The sequence below is a fragment of the Hyla sarda genome, chromosome 5 (genome assembly GCF_029499605.1).
Source record: "Hyla sarda isolate aHylSar1 chromosome 5, aHylSar1.hap1, whole genome shotgun sequence".
Lineage (NCBI taxonomy): Eukaryota > Metazoa > Chordata > Amphibia > Anura > Hylidae > Hyla > Hyla sarda.
Genome location: NC_079193.1, coordinates 313,465,407 through 313,482,934, shown reverse-complemented (window position 1 = coordinate 313,482,934; position 17,528 = coordinate 313,465,407). Strand labels below are relative to the sequence as shown.

The 17,528-nt window shown below is 44.2% G+C and overlaps 1 protein-coding gene across 7 annotated transcripts in view; it reads right to left on the bottom strand.

The window, feature by feature from the left end:
- LOC130274181 (cingulin-like) overlaps window positions 1-17,528 on the bottom strand; it is a 419,288-nt gene that overhangs the window by 196,322 nt on the left and 205,438 nt on the right. For 6 of the 7 annotated variants that reach the window (XM_056522196.1, XM_056522193.1, XM_056522192.1 and 3 more), the window contains 3 exons: window positions 17,015-17,182; window positions 14,038-14,205; window positions 10,821-10,952 (listed from right to left, as the gene is read on the bottom strand). In XM_056522196.1, coding sequence (XP_056378171.1) covers window positions 10,821-10,952; window positions 14,038-14,205; window positions 17,015-17,182 — 468 coding nt within the window. The remainder of the gene's footprint in view (window positions 1-10,820; window positions 10,953-14,037; window positions 14,206-17,014; window positions 17,183-17,528) is intronic. The other variant, XM_056522195.1, reaches the window with a different exon arrangement.

The window sequence follows — 17,528 nt, the reverse complement described above, 5'->3', positions numbered from 1 at the left end:
AAAACTAAGCTTAGACTTTCTGTTCTGTCAGTGTTTTAATTTGTTTACTCCCAAACAAATGTGGTATCCTAGTATGGGATGATGTGGCCCCGTACTGTCTACCTGCCCTGTCAGACAGAGTCCCTGCATGTCCCCAGGGTCCCCCTTACAGTTCACCATGTTGTACATAGGTTTTGTATATATAATGTACTGTTGCTTTAATGTTTGGATCACATGATTGTTACCCAGGAGGCTCCAGTGACCAGGTGACCCCCCAAGTGACCTATGGGCTTCTTGCACAGCCCCCCTATATAATCAGGGGATGGGCTGCAATCTCTCTCTCCTGCTGTATGCTGAGGTCCAGTGCAGTGGTCTCAGTGTCTGTGTCCAGAGCATTGGAGGCCCCAAGCCTAAAGTCCTGTAGCCACAAGTTGGTCATCAGTAAGTCAAGTCATCTTATTGTCACTCACCATCTCTGTCAAGTTCATTTGTAGTTACCGTGGCCTGCACTAAAGTCAGCCAACTACTGCAAGTCCCAGCAAACCTGCGAGGTCCTCCTGTGTCACTGATCACCTCCTTGGGATATTGGCTGTACTGCATTGACTGTGTCATCTGTCTACCCTCAGTAAAGCTATCATTTGTCCTTAACTTGGCATTGGTGTCTTCATTGCCCCTGTGCCTAGTCTAGGACCAGCAGTATTACCTTCGGGTGGTTAAGGCTAAACAACGCCCTGCCATCACAACAAGAAGGGGTTAATAACATCTGCCCCTTGGGTTATAACATCTACCCTGCACTTCACACCGCGACGCCACACAAAGAACTTGACTCCTAATTAAAAAAATAAAAAGTATTTATTGGTATTCTTTTATAAGCTGGTATATTAGCATACCTAAAAAGCTAATTGGGTTAGGCAGCTTTGGAGTCTATGAATGAAAAGGATGAAACAGTGGAGGTTTGGCTAATCTCTCCCATAAGAGCAGGGCTGCAGGTGTCTATTGCAGTTGTCGCCCCCTCCTGATTCTGTGTGCACAATAGCAGCACCTGTGCCATCAGCATGATGAGTTTGCTCATCACGATCCAGCATCCGCATGCCGCTCCACGCGAGCATACTCATCATTAGTAATCGAGAGGTTAAGAGCACAACTGTGCATTTCTGTCAATGGCTTGTGGGTTTGATTGGCTCTTTAACACACTAATATGCCCTGATAATTAATACATGAATACCTTGTTACGCCGAGCGCTCCGGGTCCCCGCTCCTCCCCGGAGCGCTCGCTTCACTCTCGCTACCGCAGCGCTCCGGGCAGCTCCACTGACCCGGTGCGCTGCGATACCGTCTCCAGCCGGGATGCGATTCGCGATGCGGGTGGCGCCCGCTCGCGATGCGCATCCCGGCTCCCGTACCTGACTCGCTCTCCGTCTGTCCTGTCCCGGCGCGCGCGGCCCCGCTCCCTAGGGCGCGCGCGCGCCGGGTCTCTGCGATTTAAAGGGCCACTGCGCCGCTGATTGGCGCAGTGGTTCCAATTAGTGTGTTCACCTGTGCACTCCCTATTTATACCTCACTTCCCCTTCACTCCCTCGCCGGATCTTGTTGCCATTGTGCCAGTGAAAGCGTTTCCTTGTGTGTTCCTAGCCTGTGTTCCAGACCTCCTGCCGTTGCCCCTGACTACGATCCTTGCTGCCTGCCCCGACCTTCTGCTACGTCCGACCTTGCTTCTGTCTACTCCCTTGTACCGCGCCTATCTTCAGCAGCCAGAGAGGTTGAGCCGTTGCTAGTGGATACGACCTGGTCACTACCGCCGCAGCAAGACCATCCCGCTTTGCGGCGGGCTCTGGTGAAAACCAGTAGTGACTTAGAACCGGTCCACTAGCACGGTCCACGCCAATCCCTCTCTGGCACAGAGGATCCACCTCCTGCCAGCCGGCATCGTGACAGTAGATCCGGCCATGGATCCCGCTGATGTACCTCTGCCAGATGTCGCTGACCTCACTACGGTGGTCGCCCAGCACTCACAACAGATAGCGCAACAAGGCCACGAGCTGTCTCAACTGACCGTGATGCTACAGCAGCTGCTACCACAGCTTCAGCAATCATCTCCTCCGCCAGCTCCTGCACCTCCTCCGCAGCGAGTGGCCGCCTCAGGCCTACGACTATCCTTGCCGGATAAATTTGATGGGGACTCTAAGTTTTGCCGTGGCTTTCTTTCACAATGTTCCCTGCACTTGGAGATGATGTCGGACCAGTTTCCTACTGAAAGGTCTAAGGTGGCTTTCGTAGTCAGCCTTCTGTCTGGAAAAGCTCTGTCATGGGCCACACCGCTCTGGGACCGCAATGACCCTGTCACTGCCTCTGTACACTCCTTCTTCTCGGAATTTCGTAGTGTCTTTGAGGAACCTGCCCGAGCCTCTTCTGCTGAGACTGCCCTGTTGAACCTGGTCCAGGGTAATTCTTCCGTTGGCGAGTACGCCGTACAATTCCGTACTCTTGCTTCAGAACTATCCTGGAATAATGAGGCCCTCTGCGCGACCTTTAAAAAAGGCCTATCCAGCAACATTAAAGATGTTCTGGCCGCACGAGAAATCCCTGCTAATCTACATGAACTCATTCATCTTGCCACTCGCATTGACATGCGTTTTTCCGAAAGGCGTCAGGAGCTCCGCCAGGATATGGACTTTGTTCGCACGAGGCGTTTTTTCTCCCCGGCTCCTCTCTCCTCTGGTCCTCTGCAATCCGTTCCTGGGCCTCCCGCCGTGGAGGCTATGCAAGTTGACCGGTCTCGCCTGACACCTCAAGAGAGGACACGACGCCGCATGGAGAATCTCTGCCTGTACTGTGCCAGTACCGAACACTTCCTGAAGGATTGTCCTATCCGTCCTCCCCGCCTGGAAAGACGTACGCTGACTCCGCACAAAGGTGAAACAGTCCTTGAAGTCAACTCCGCTTCTCCTCGTCTTACTGTGCCTGTGCGGATATCTACCTCTACCTTCTCCTTCTCCACTAAGGCCTTCTTGGACTCCGGATCTGCAGGAAACTTTATTTTGGCCTCTCTCATCAACAGGTTCAACATTCCAGTGACCAGTCTCGCCAGACCTCTCTACATCAATTGCGTTAACAATGAAAGATTGGACTGTGCCGTGCGTTACCGCACGGAACCCCTCCTAATGTGCATTGGACCTCACCACGAAAGAATTGAGTTTTTGGTCCTCTCCAATTGCACTTCCGAAATTCTCCTTGGACTACCCTGGCTTCAACACCATTCCCCAACCCTGGATTGGTCCACTGGGGAGATCAAGAGTTGGGGTCCCTCTTGTTCCAAGGACTGCCTTAAACCAGTTCCCAGTACTCCTTGCCGTGACCCTGTGGTTCCCCCTGTAACCGGTCTCCCTAAGGCCTATATGGACTTTGCGGATGTTTTTTTCAAAAAACAAGCTGAGACTTTACCTCCTCACAGGCCTTATGACTGTCCTATTGACCTCCTCCCGGGCACTACTCCACCCGGGGCAGAATTTATCCTCTCTCTGTCCCAGAGACTCTTGCTATGTCTGTGTATATCCAGGAAAATTTAAAGAAGGGCTTTATCCGCAAATCCTCCTCTCCTGCCGGAGCCGGATTTTTCTTTGTGTCCAAAAAAGATGGCTCCCTACGTCCTTGCATTGACTACCGCGGTCTTAATAAAATCACTGTAAAAAACCGCTACCCCCTACCTCTCATCTCTGAACTCTTTGATCGCCTCCAAGGTGCCCACATCTTTACCAAACTGGACTTAAGAGGTGCCTATAATCTCATCCGCATCAGAGAGGGGGATGAATGGAAAACGGCATTTAACACTAGAGATGGACACTTTGAGTATCTGGTCATGCCCTTTGGCCTGTGCAACGCCCCTGCCGTCTTCCAAGACTTTGTTAATGAAATTTTTCGTGATCTCTTATATTCCTGTGTTGTTGTATATCTGGACGATATCCTGATTTTTTCGGCCAACTTAGAAGAACACCGCCAGCATGTCCGCATGGTTCTTCAGAGACTTCGTGACAATCAACTTTATGCCAAAATGGAGAAATGTCTGTTTGAATGTCAATCTCTTCCTTTCCTAGGATACTTGGTCTCTGGCCAGGGACTACAAATGGATCCAGACAAACTCTCTGCCGTCTTAGATTGGCCACGCCCCTCCGGACTCCGTGCTATCCAACGTTTTTTGGGGTTCGCCAATTATTACAGACAATTTATTCCACGTTTTTCCACCATTGTGGCTCCTATTGTGGCTTTAACCAAAAAGAATGCCAATCCTAAGTCTTGGCCTCCTCAAGCGGAAGACGCCTTTAAACAGCTCAAGTCTGCCTTTTCTTCGGCTCCCGTGCTCTCCAGACCTGACCCATCTAAACCCTTCCTATTGGAGGTTGATGCCTCCTCTGTAGGAGCTGGAGCGGTCCTTCTACAAAAAAATTCTTCCGGGCATGCTGTTACTTGTGTTTTTTTTTCTAGGACCTTCTCTCCGGCTGAGAGGAACTACTCCATCGGGGACCGAGAGCTTCTAGCCATTAAATTAGCACTTGAGGAATGGAGGCATCTGTTGGAGGGATCAAGATTTCCCGTTATTATTTACACCGATCAAAAGAATCTCTCCTATCTCCAGTCTGCCCAACGGCTGAATCCTCGCCAGGCCAGGTGGTCTCTGTTCTTTGCCCGATTTAATTTTGAAATTCACTTTCGGCCTGCCGATAAGAACATTAGGGCCGATGCTCTCTCTCGTTCCTCGGATGCCTCGGAAGTAGAGCTCTCTCCGCAACACATCATTCCCCCTGATTGCCTGATCTCCACTTCTCCAGCCTCCATCAGGCAAACTCCTCCAGGGAAGACCTTCGTTTCTCCACGCCAACGCCTCGGAATCCTCAAATGGGGTCACTCCTCCCATCTCGCAGGTCATGCGGGTATCAAGAAATCCGTGCAACTCATCTCTCGTTTCTATTGGTGGCCGACTCTGGAGACGGATGTTGTGGATTTTGTGCGAGCCTGCACTGTCTGTGCCCGGGATAAGACTCCTCGCCAGAAGCCCGCTGGCCTTCTTCATCCTCTGCCTGTCCCCGAACACCCTTGGTCTCTGATTGGTATGGACTTTATTACAGACTTACCTCCATTCCGTGGCAACACTGTTGTTTGGGTGGTCGTTGATCGATTCTCCAAGATGGCACATTTCATTCCTCTTCCTGGTCTTCCTTCAGCGCCTCAGTTGGCAAAACAATTTTTTGTACACATTTTTCGTCTTCACGGCTTGCCCACGCAGATCGTCTCGGATAGAGGCGTCCAATTCGTGTCAAAATTCTGGAGGGCTCTCTGTAAACAACTCAAGATTAAATTAAACTTTTCCTCTGCATATCACCCTCAATCCAATGGGCAAGTGGAAAGAATTAACCAGGTCCTGGGTGATTATTTACGCCATTTTGTTTCCTCCCGCCAGGATGACTGGGCAGATCTTCTACCATGGGCCGAATTCTCGTACAACTTCAGAGTCTCTGAATCTTCCTCCAAATCCCCATTTTTTGTGGTGTACGGCCGTCACCCTCTTCCCCCCCTCCCTACTCCCTTGCCCTCTGGTTTGCCCGCTGTAGATGAAGTGACTCGTGATCTTTCCACCATATGGAAAGAGATCCAAAATTCTCTTTTACAGGCTTCATCTCGCATGAAAAAGTTTGCCGATAAGAAAAGAAGAGCTCCCCCCATTTTTGCTCCCGGAGACAAGGTATGGCTCTCCGCTAAATATGTCCGCTTTCGTGTCCCCAGTTATAAACTGGGTCCACGCTATCTTGGTCCTTTCAAAGTCTTGTGCCAAATTAACCCTGTCTCTTACAAACTTCTTCTTCCTCCTTCTCTCCGTATTCCTAATGCCTTTCATGTCTCTCTTCTTAAACCACTCATCATCAACCGTTTCTCTCCCAAGTTAGTTTCTCCCACTCCTGTCTCCGGTTCTTCTGACGTCTTCTCAGTGAAAGAGATACTGGCCTCCAAGACGGTCAGAGGAAAAAGGTTCTTTTTGGTGGATTGGGAGGGCTGTGGACCTGAAGAGAGATCCTGGGAACCTGAGGACAACATCCTAGACAAAAGTCTGCTCCTCAGGTTCCCAGGCTCTAAGAAGAGGGGGAGACCCAAGGGGGGGGTACTGTTACGCCGAGCGCTCCGGGTCCCCGCTCCTCCCCGGAGCGCTCGCTTCACTCTCGCTACCGCAGCGCTCCGGGCAGCTCCACTGACCCGGTGCGCTGCGATACCGTCTCCAGCCGGGATGCGATTCGCGATGCGGGTGGCGCCCGCTCGCGATGCGCATCCCGGCTCCCGTACCTGACTCGCTCTCCGTCTGTCCTGTCCCGGCGCGCGCGGCCCCGCTCCCTAGGGCGCGCGCGCGCCGGGTCTCTGCGATTTAAAGGGCCACTGCGCCGCTGATTGGCGCAGTGGTTCCAATTAGTGTGTTCACCTGTGCACTCCCTATTTATACCTCACTTCCCCTTCACTCCCTCGCCGGATCTTGTTGCCATTGTGCCAGTGAAAGCGTTTCCTTGTGTGTTCCTAGCCTGTGTTCCAGACCTCCTGCCGTTGCCCCTGACTACGATCCTTGCTGCCTGCCCCGACCTTCTGCTACGTCCGACCTTGCTTCTGTCTACTCCCTTGTACCGCGCCTATCTTCAGCAGCCAGAGAGGTTGAGCCGTTGCTAGTGGATACGACCTGGTCACTACCGCCGCAGCAAGACCATCCCGCTTTGCGGCGGGCTCTGGTGAAAACCAGTAGTGACTTAGAACCGGTCCACTAGCACGGTCCACGCCAATCCCTCTCTGGCACAGAGGATCCACCTCCTGCCAGCCGGCATCATGACATACCTGATGCAGTTATTACGTATTTATACAGTAATCAGACTGCATGAATGTCCCTTGATCTTTCTGAGCATAAGGAATTTGCTAGTTACAGAGCTAGGCTGCCCTGGGTATTTATAGAAACCATACTATCTGTCCGCAACATCTTGCCTACTTCTTGGCATGTTTCAATTAGCATATGATTTATTTTTTTCAACCACTGTACAGAATCAAACCAAACTGAACAAAGACATTAAAAATATGCTGGAGTCACCGACTACATAGTTCATGTTTTTCCACTGTAGAGCTCCCCTTTAAAGTGGATCTGTCATCAGATTTTGCAGTCCTATGTAATGGCAATGCTGCATGGGGATGGGTCTACTCTCCTATTTGCCAAAATGGCTGACCCCTTTGGCCTTCATCTGGACAACCTGCTGCCAGAGGGTTTCAGTCACTTTGGAACGGCACACCATTTTGGCAAAGTCAGTGAAAACTGGAAAGTTAGGCTGCCAGTTAAATTAGCACCAGTTGCCAGACTAACACCAATAACTTGCAGGTATTTGAAAGTGTTCTCTAATTTTGATCAGAATTATTTTTCAATTAACTCATTTACATTTTTATTCTGTGCTTTAGAATAAATACAATTTATGAAATAAGCTTAAAATACTGCTATTTTACTCCTGTTAGGATATATCCACATAGGACTACACTATGACCTTGACCAGTGTTTGTGTATTTTAGGGTTGTTTTTTTAGGCTTGTTTTTTTTTTTTATCGCCTAAAAAACGCAAGAAAGAAACAACAAAAAAAAAAATGCCACAGCATTTTCCTGTGTTTGGCATTTTTTTCTTGTGTTTTTTCGGCATTTGAGTGGAAATAGCATTTTTGGCCCCTTTGGTGTTTTTTTTGGAACCCAAAATTAGTGTCACGATTCGGCTAGCTGGATGTGGGTCCTCTGTGTCAGCGAGGGATTGGCGTGGACCGTGTCGGTGGACCGGTTCTAAGATGCTACTGGTATTCACCAGAGCCCGCCGCAAAGCGGGATGGCCTTGCTGCGGCGGTAGCAACCAGGTCGTATCCACCGGCAACGGCTCAACCTCGCTGACTGCTGAGAAGGCGTGGGACAGAAGGACTAGGCAGAGGCAAGGTCAGACGTAGCAGAAGGTCGGGGCAGGCGGCAAGGTTCGTAGTCAATGCGGATAGCAGAAGATCTGGAAACACAGGCTTTGGACAACACTAAACGCTTTCACTGGCACAAGGCAACAAGATCCGGCAAGGAAGTGCAGGGGAAGTGAGGTAATATAGCCAGAGAGCAGGTGGAAGCTAATTGGGCTGATTGGGCCAGGCACCAATCATTGGTGCACTGGCCCTTTAAGTCTCAGAGAGCTGGCGCGCGCGAGCGCCCTAGAGAGCGGAGCCGCGCGCGCCAGCACATGACAGCCGGGGACCGGGACGGGTAAGTGACTTCGCTATGCGAATCGCATCCCCGCCAGCAATGTCAGTGCAGCGCTCCCGGTCAGCGGATCTGACTGGGGCGCTGCAGAGAGAGAGACGCCGTGAGCGCTCCGGGGAGGAGCAGGGACACGGAGCGCTCGGCATAACAATTAGTTGGGTACCAAAAAAAATAAAAAAATAAAAAAAAAGGATGCATTAGATAGAAAAAAAGATAATTCACAAAATTTATATTTTTTTAAGACAAAATTTTTACAAATTTTTAATAAAGTGTGTGTGTGTGTTAAGATTTTTTAAAATTTTTTAGGCAGTACTGCTACTCCCAGCATGGAACAGACTGTTCCATGATGGGAGTAGTAGTACCTGTACTAATAGACATATCATGACACCCGATGCAATCGTCCATAATATATGATGAGATGTGGAGCGGCTCTATACAGCCCTCGCATCTCTGCTCTGTACTCCGGCCAGTGATGTGAATAGAACATCACTGATTCATATTTTACACCCAGAGTGGGGATTGGCCGGCTGGTTGCAGACAATCACAGCTCTCAGAGGGAAATATGAATGAGTGATGTTCTATTCATATCACTGGCTGGAGTATAGTGCAGAGATGCGAGCGCTGTATAGAGCCGCTCCGCATCTCTGCAATAGATAGGATGATCGCATCAGGTGTCAGGAGTGATACCAGCTGTGATCTGTCTTTAACTGCAGGTACTACTACTCCCATCATGGAGCACGCTCTGCTCCATGTTGGGAGCAGTAGTACCTGCAGTTAAGGAAAGATCAGTGTGGCTGTCACTCCTGACACCCACTGTGATCCTCCTGTATAATGTATAGATGTGGGTGGCCGCTCTTCTATAGTCCCCTGCACTGACACATATATATATATATATATATATATATATATATACCTATTGATATTGGAAATATGGAAATATGAATAGGTGTATATTTACGGAAGTGCAGGGGACCATAGAAGAGCGTCGGCCGCATTTATAAATTATACAGAAGGATCGCAACAGACCTGGTACTACTACTCCCATCATTCAACAGTGTTTTCCATGCTGGGAGCAGTAGTACTACCTAAAAAAATGTTTAAAAAAAAAGTGAAAAACACACACACACTACATTTTTATTATTGTACGCTACATTTTTAGTGCCCTACCTGCCCACATAAATTGATCCCTGTTTTAAAAATTAATAAAAATGTTGGTATAAAAAAGATAAATTTCGTTAGATACAATTTTTTCATTCACTATTGCATCTTTTTTATTTAAATTTTTTAATGGTATCCAACTAAATTTTATTAAAAAAGTTATATCCATCACTTATTTGGATCGCTAAAGTCCAAAAAACAATAAAATCCGCCTGCAAAACCGCCAAAGTGAAAAAACGCCAAAAGGATTAAAAAAAAAATACCAAACTTAAAAACGCCAAGTGGAAAAATAATTTTGCGATTTCTCATTGATTTACAGCTAACATTTGTCCGTAGCGTTTTTTGGCCAAAAAACACCATGCGTTAGAATTGGCATCTTTCTTGGCATTTTTCCCCCCAAAAAACAAGTAGAAACTTAGCCTACGCCCTTTCTCAATCAGTTTACACCGCCCAGTAGTTCCGTTCTACTATGTTTTTTTTTGTTTTTTTTTAAGACTGTTGAACTGCAGAGTAATTTCCCCTCCACCCCCCACAGGAACCAGAGGCTTAATGGGAGATGTAAGCTGCATTGGGGGAACCATATCAAAGGGGAAGAAGGTATTGAAATGACAGATTACCGATACATGTACAGAAAGCACACACATATACACAAAGCACAACAAGGGCCTATGTTATATTATATAGTTAAAAGAAAAAAATAGCTGGCGTTCTTCTGTAGCCCAGGAGAGAATGTGGGATCCCAGTTTGCTGAATACAAGCAAGGTTTTGGTTAGTTATGACAAGTACGTGCAGAAGGTACATTTTAAGAAATTACTGCAAGTCAGTTCTCATTTTTCATGCAATTAAAAGTGTTGCTCTGTGTCCCATTATAATATTACGATTCTCTGAGGCCTGAAAACTTTGCTTATTAAGTCATGAATACACCACATGGTCTAAAATCACAGGAGGTCATGAGTTAAAAGCAAAGTGTCTTGACTTCACAAAAAAAAAAAAAATAATAATATATATATATATATATATATATATATATATATATCTCAGTCATTAAGGTTCCAGCATCAGCTCAAGAGGTACTGATGAAACACGCCGGCCCCCCTGGAACATCTTGTGTTACTTAACCCCTTCAAGACCACAAGTAGTAACTGTAGAAGGGAAAAATAATACTTTGAAGCCACAGGAGAGAAATGTAATCTTAATAGATTCAGTCAAGAGCAATATTCAACTAAGCGCTCACATTTTTCTGCAACCTTTGTAGCTTCTAACAGGATAACAGACGGAGGAGCTCCTAAGCTTTTCAGAAGATAGTTCCACTTGTCTCAAGACCAAAACTGAGAAAGTGTTTTTAATTTGAGTAACTTTGATATAATGATTGTAAACATTTGTCTTATGCATCTTTACCTCCTCTGTTTTACTTTTATGCTGAAGCTTCAAAAATTCAGCTTTAGATTCTTGCTTTAACTCGAAAAGTTCTTCTTTTAGCTTGAGGAGTTCAGCACTGAGAACGGAGCTCTCTTTAGTCTTCACATTCAGCTACAAACAAGATAAAACACCATTAATGACTTATCCTGCAAAAACAAAATACATCCTCTGTACTACTGTCCTTCATGAAAACCGCTCAATCACCGCACTGATCCCTCATAACATAACTGTGGTGCAAAAACTCACAAATTCCACAAAAAGGTCTAACCTTCCCACAAGTACTATACTGTAGTTTTATGGCTGCATGTAGCCAGAACAGGGCACCTATATTATAGCTTTATAGAATATTAAAGGGGTTATCCAGGAAAAAACTTATATATATATATATATATATATCAACTGGCTCCAGAAAGTTAAACAGATTTGTAAATGACTTCTATTAAAAAATCTTAATCCGTTCAGTACTTATGAGCTGCAGAAGATGAGTTGTTCTTTTCTGTCTAAGTGCTCTCTGATGACATGTGTCTCGGGAGCTGCCCAGAGTAGAAGCAAATCCCCATAGCAAACCTCTTCTACTCTGTGCAGTTCCCGAGGCAAGCAGAGATGTCAGGAGAAAGCATTGTTTCCAGACAGATAAGAACAACTCAACTTCAGTAGCTGATAATTATTGGAAGGATTAAGATTTTTTAATAGAAGTCATTTACAAATCTGTTTAACTTTATGGAGCCAGTTGATCTAAAAAAAAAAAAAAAGTTTTTTCTTCCTGGAATACCCCTTTAACCCCTTAATTTTTACGTTTTCATTTTTTGCTCCTCGCCTTCTAAAAATCATAACTATTTTATATTTTCATCCACAGACTAGTATGAGGGCTTGTTTTTTGCGTGGCCAGTTGTCCTTTGTAATGACATAACTCATTATATCATAAAATGTATGGCGCAACCAAAAAACACTATTTTTGTGGGGAAATTAAAAAGAAAAACGCAATTTTGCTAATTTTGGAAGGTTTCATTTTCATGCCGTACAATTTACGGTAAAAATGACGTGTGTTCTTTATTCTGAGGGTTAATACGATTAAAATGATACCCATTATTACATACTTTTATATTATTGTTGTGCTTAAAAAAAATCACAAACTTTTTAACCAAATTAGTACGTTTATAATCCCTTTATTTTGATGACCTCTAACTTTTTTATTTTTCCGTATAAGCGGCAGTATGATGGCTCATTTTTTGCGCCATGATCTGTATTTTTTTTTATATTACATTTGCTTATAAAAAACTTTTAATACATTTTCTATAATTTTTTTATTTTTATAAAATGTATTAAAAAAGTAGCAATTTTGGACTTTTTTTTTTTTTTTTACGTTCACGCCGTTCACCGTACGGGATCATTAACATTTTATTTTAATAGTTCGGACATTTACGCACGCGACAATACCAAATATGTCTATTCAATTAATTTTTTACGCTTTTTGGTGGTAAAATAGGAAAAAACTGACGTTTTACTTTTTTATTGGGGGAGGGGATTTTTCACTTTTTTTTTTTACTTTTACATTTTTTTTACACTTGAATAGTCCCCATAGGGGACTATTCATAGCAATACAATGATTGCTAATACTGATCTGTTCTATGTATAGGACATAGAACAGATCAGTATTATGGGTCATCTTCTGCTCTGGTCTGCTCGATCTCAGACCAGAGCAGAAGGCGCCGGGAGCTGGAAGGAGGAAGGTGAGGGGACCTCCGTGCGGCGTTCTGAATGATCGGATACCCGCAGCAGCGCTGCGGGCGATCCGGTCATTCATTGAAATCGCGCACTGCCGCAGATGCCGGGATCTGAGGGGTTAATGGCGGACGCCCGCAAGATTGCGGGCGTCGGCCATTGCCGGCGGGTCCCTGGCTGTGATCAGCAGCCGGGATCAGCCGCGCATAACACGGGCATCGATCCGATGCCCGCGGTTATGCACAGGACGTAAATGTTTGTCCTGGTGCGTTAAGTACCACCGCACCAGGACGTACATTTACGTCCTGCGTCCTTAAGGGGTTAATATGTCTTCTGACTATACATGGTTGCATATGGAGTTATTTTTTCCCCTGTTAGAGCTATTATAGCATAGCGTTGAATGTGAACAACAAAAGAGAAGGAAAAAGGGAGTCTCTAGAATTTGAGGTATAACAATATATAGACAAACTGAAGTCAGAAAAAAATCATACAATAAAAGAAAGGAAAGAAGGGAAAGGAAAGGGATCCAATAGTTATAAAAACTACCAATAAAATGTTAAGCGAAAACAATATTAAATAAGTTGGGCACTGCGCATAAAAGGTAAACACCTGACTTAGCCCTACCAACCGAAATGATAATAAACAGTGGGTGTCAGAGTATTGCTACAACAACACATGTTTTGGTCCTAATGACCTTTGTTACATGTCTTATTGCTTGATTGTATACTTTAAATTCTAGTGACTCCATTTTTCCTTTATATACATTTAGGCTCACTCATATGACTGCACCTTTCTACATTGGAATGCTACATTGCTTTATCCCTTACTTTACATGTTTGCATGATTATAGTGTAAAATGTGAAGGGCAGAAGTAATCCTTTAGGTACAAAACTACGGAACTTGGGAAATATGTGATCATACCACCTTCTGAACATGGCTTTGCTGTTACGCAAGGCTACAACCACAGTCTGGGATTTGACAGGACTAAGGAAACACTTTTTGGGGTTTCTTCACAATAAAAAGGTTCAGAATCACATTGCTAAATTGGATGGATAGAGACAGTATATTAAATCAAATTAAGTCTATAGACAAAAATGTTGAGGTAGTGTCAAAATCCACTGGCTCCTGGGTTCCTCCTGTTCCTACAATAAGCAGATGTGCGGCAGCCATTAGTGCCTGCCTCTTTTCTATGCCGTCTCATGGTTAAGGGATGTGGAAGACAATGAGACAGAAAGGCAAGGGGGCTGTCAGTTGAGAGGGAAGACTTGTAGAACACAGGCGTAGAAGAATGGCTCTCCCTATGCTTATGTGTTCTAACACTTGATTCAAATTGAAGCCCGTTTTCACAGTACGTAACGTTTATTGTTCCCCTGTCCAAACATAACACAAAAAATGAAGCCCATTGTACAAAAATTATGTCTGGCGTTGTAATATCAAAACGAAGTCAGATGAAAGGCGACTACGGCAGCGTTACCTGTTCCACTGTCTGTTTGTGATTTGCTTGTAATAAAGTTATTTCCAGTTTCAAATCACAAATGTTCTGCTCAGCAGACTCCAGACTTTTTGTACATTTTCTGCAGTGTCTCTTTGACTGTTCCAAATCTTCTTGCAGTTTCGCTATCGTTTCCTCATAAAATTCAGCCTTGAACATAAAAAAAATGTGCAGTTTGATGAAGACCTTTTAAGAAACCTTTTTTTTATAGCATTTAGGAGATTATTTAAAGATCACCATGTGATTGCGGTAGGAAGCAAAAGCAGCCGCTTGCTACTTTGAGCCCTTTTTTTTTTTTTTTTTAACAGCCCAGAGCTGCTTTTTAACTGTGATCGAGATCTTTAAACAATTCTCTTAAGTTTTCCTATTCTGATGATGGGGGCACACATAAAGTAGCAGCCAATGCCTGACCTGTGTGTGAAGATACAGTTGTAAGGAGTTCCTCGCCAAATGTGTGAATGCAATGTTTCTTCATTCCTTTTATCAGAGAACAGAGCCTGTACAAATAATAAAAGGCAGGGGTTTTGTAATCCTCCAGTCATCTAACCTCCCCACAGGGGCAAACAGAAGCAATGTGCAGTTCCATGGTGTCAGGAGCCACAACCAGAGGATTAAAACAAGCCTTATTACTGTACAAGCTCCGATACTCTGTTAAATTACTTATGTGAACAATTTAGATTGCAATACCAATTTTACCTACTGCTCAATACGCCTACAACAAGGGGGATTTAATAAAGCTGGGACACAGATTACTTTTAGGAAAACGGTATTCATATTCCTTCTCTGCGTTGTATACATAATAATTTCCACTGAGATATTTCACACTGAATTATAATAAAATTGCATCCAAAACACAATCTGCTACAATATGAAGGATTATTCTGTCACCTGAATATATCATTGTTCCCCACAGATTTAGTTTAGAAATGCTCAAATTCTCGGATTTTGAATTATACCTTTGTAAAGCAAAAAATAAATAAATATATATTTCTTTTTATCTGTTTAGTATTTCTTTGTTCTCTACATTACTGCCCTCTGATTGGTCTACGATGACCCTAGCTATTTGTCTGACTAGTGCCTGGACCTCGAAAGCTTTTTATTTGCAAAAAATGAAAATGCCCAAAGAAAAGGAACCTGAAAACCCTTAAAATTGCTAGAACAATGGCTGAGTATGATAAGATTGTTTATTACACTGGGTGACCTGCTAGTGTTATAGACAAGACCTGTGAAAGTGAAATGTTGGTCTACAAAACCCATTCAACAAAGGGTAATGATAAAAAGGTATGAGAAATATATAAAAATCAATCACTTTATTCTTAAATGGGACTGCATTTATATACATATCATACATATATACATATCATTATATACATATCTGCTAAACAAAACAAAAAAAACTTTCTCTTACACAATAGATTTACTTACAACATAGTGAGTCTAAGCAAGAAGGCTGCAAGTGAATGTGATAGGAATCTAAGAAGTGATAGGCCAGCATTAAAGAGGTTAACCAGCCTTACAAGCTTGATGGCCTATAATCAGGAAAGGACATTAAAGGAGTATTGTGGGATGTAAAAATTGTCTTTCAGACTGCCGGCAGTAAAAAAATAAAGAGATACATACCTGTTGCCCCTTCACCAGGTGCCGGGGCCGAAAACGTCACACTGCCACTCAGCCTATCGCTGGCCGGGGCGGGATTTCTCTGTGACCGGTGATTGCAGTATGACTCACCGACCACCGGCAAACAGGAAGAGGATCGTGGTGAAGGCTGGAGTGGGTTACCGGAGTCACTGTGGGAGTGACGGCAGGTATGTATCTCTTTATTTTTTTACTGCCGGCAGTCTGAATGCCAATTTTTACATCCTGAAATACTCCTTAAATATGAACTGGTTAGTGCCCAGCCGACAACAATTAGAGGGGTAATTTCCAGCCAACGACATCTTAAGATGTCTGATTGTGGGGGGCCCGCCATGGGGACCCCTCCGCGATCTCAGTGCAGCAACCGCATTCTATGCCGGGCCGTTGCTCCAGTCCGGAAACCTCTGTGCCACTTTGTGACATGACACCACGCCCCCTGCATTCATGTCTATGGGAGTGGGTGTGACAGCCATCACGCCGCCTCCCATAGACATGAATGGAGGGGGCGTGCTACACGAAGATTGCGGGGGTCCCAGTGGCAGGCCCCTCGAGATCAGACATCTTTGGCCGGAATATCCCTTTAAGAGGTTGCAGTGCTCGGAAGGAGAGCCACTTGTCAGACCTCTGCCGATCTACTATTAATGATGGCCTATCCTGATGTGCCAGCTTTATGTACCATTAGATATAACAAAAACAAGGGAGTATGGCAATGTAAGTAACATACACAGAGATGATAGATAAGAGGAGAGTTGACGAGATGGCAGAAGAGAGTAAAATATGTATACTGTCTAGTGAGGATGAAAGACTGAGTTTGTGACAATTGTTGGTTACTGTTTCTGCCCTTAGGTTTTGAATTGGTTTTGCAGTGCTTTTATATGTCCGACAACTAAGGTATTCACTTTCCCCATGTAACTGCAGACTAATTTACATTTTAGACTTGTCAATATTGGTTTTAGAATAATAAAATGATTCTGAAACATTTTATCTGAACAGTAAATTGATTCAGTAAACCTTCAGCTAATAAATAAAAAAGCTGGGCAAACATCCTCCCCAAGTGTGGTGATTCTAAAAATGTTGCCAGGGATTGTACACTTAGGGCAGGAAGGGCTATAACAAAACAAGTCAAATTCTGCGTAGGATAAAGACATGTAGCGTGAACTTAAGATAATTTTTCCGATCAACTAGAACTTTTTCTTCAATATGACTTAATGGAGGATCCACCAGAATAGAGGATCTGGGAAGTAGACTGCACTGTACATCGTCAGTATATCTTTGCTGGCACCATTACACAACACATTTGACACAAGAGAGAAAAAATATTTACCTGTGTTGTGTAATATTTGTTCCGTTTCTCTGCCATAGAAAGATTCAGGAGGAGAATTTTTATCTGTGCTTGAGCTTCTAGTAGATCACTTTGAGAGGAACTACTTTTTTCTTGTAACTGGCTGATTTCATCCTCCAATTTAATTAATCGATTTTCTTGTTCTTTAATCTTAAAAATATAATGGAACAAATTGTTAACATGTAAACACATATAAACTTTTTATTTTACACAGGTAGCTTTGCTGACAATTAATCTTAAAGTTATCTTCAGCCAAATGAAATTATTGTTTTATAGCCGCACATATTGAAGTTATATCATTTAGCATTTTAGAGTGGGTTAACACTGAGGAATAGGAGAGGATTCCTTGTGTAAAAATTTGCGTGAAAATCATGCGGAATTCTGCACAGATTTTCCGTATGGAATATAGGAGCAAACTGTTTATTTTTTTTTATTTTTTGCTAGACTAAAACCACCAACTGGAATTTCCCTTTTTATTTATTTATTTTGTGCGGAA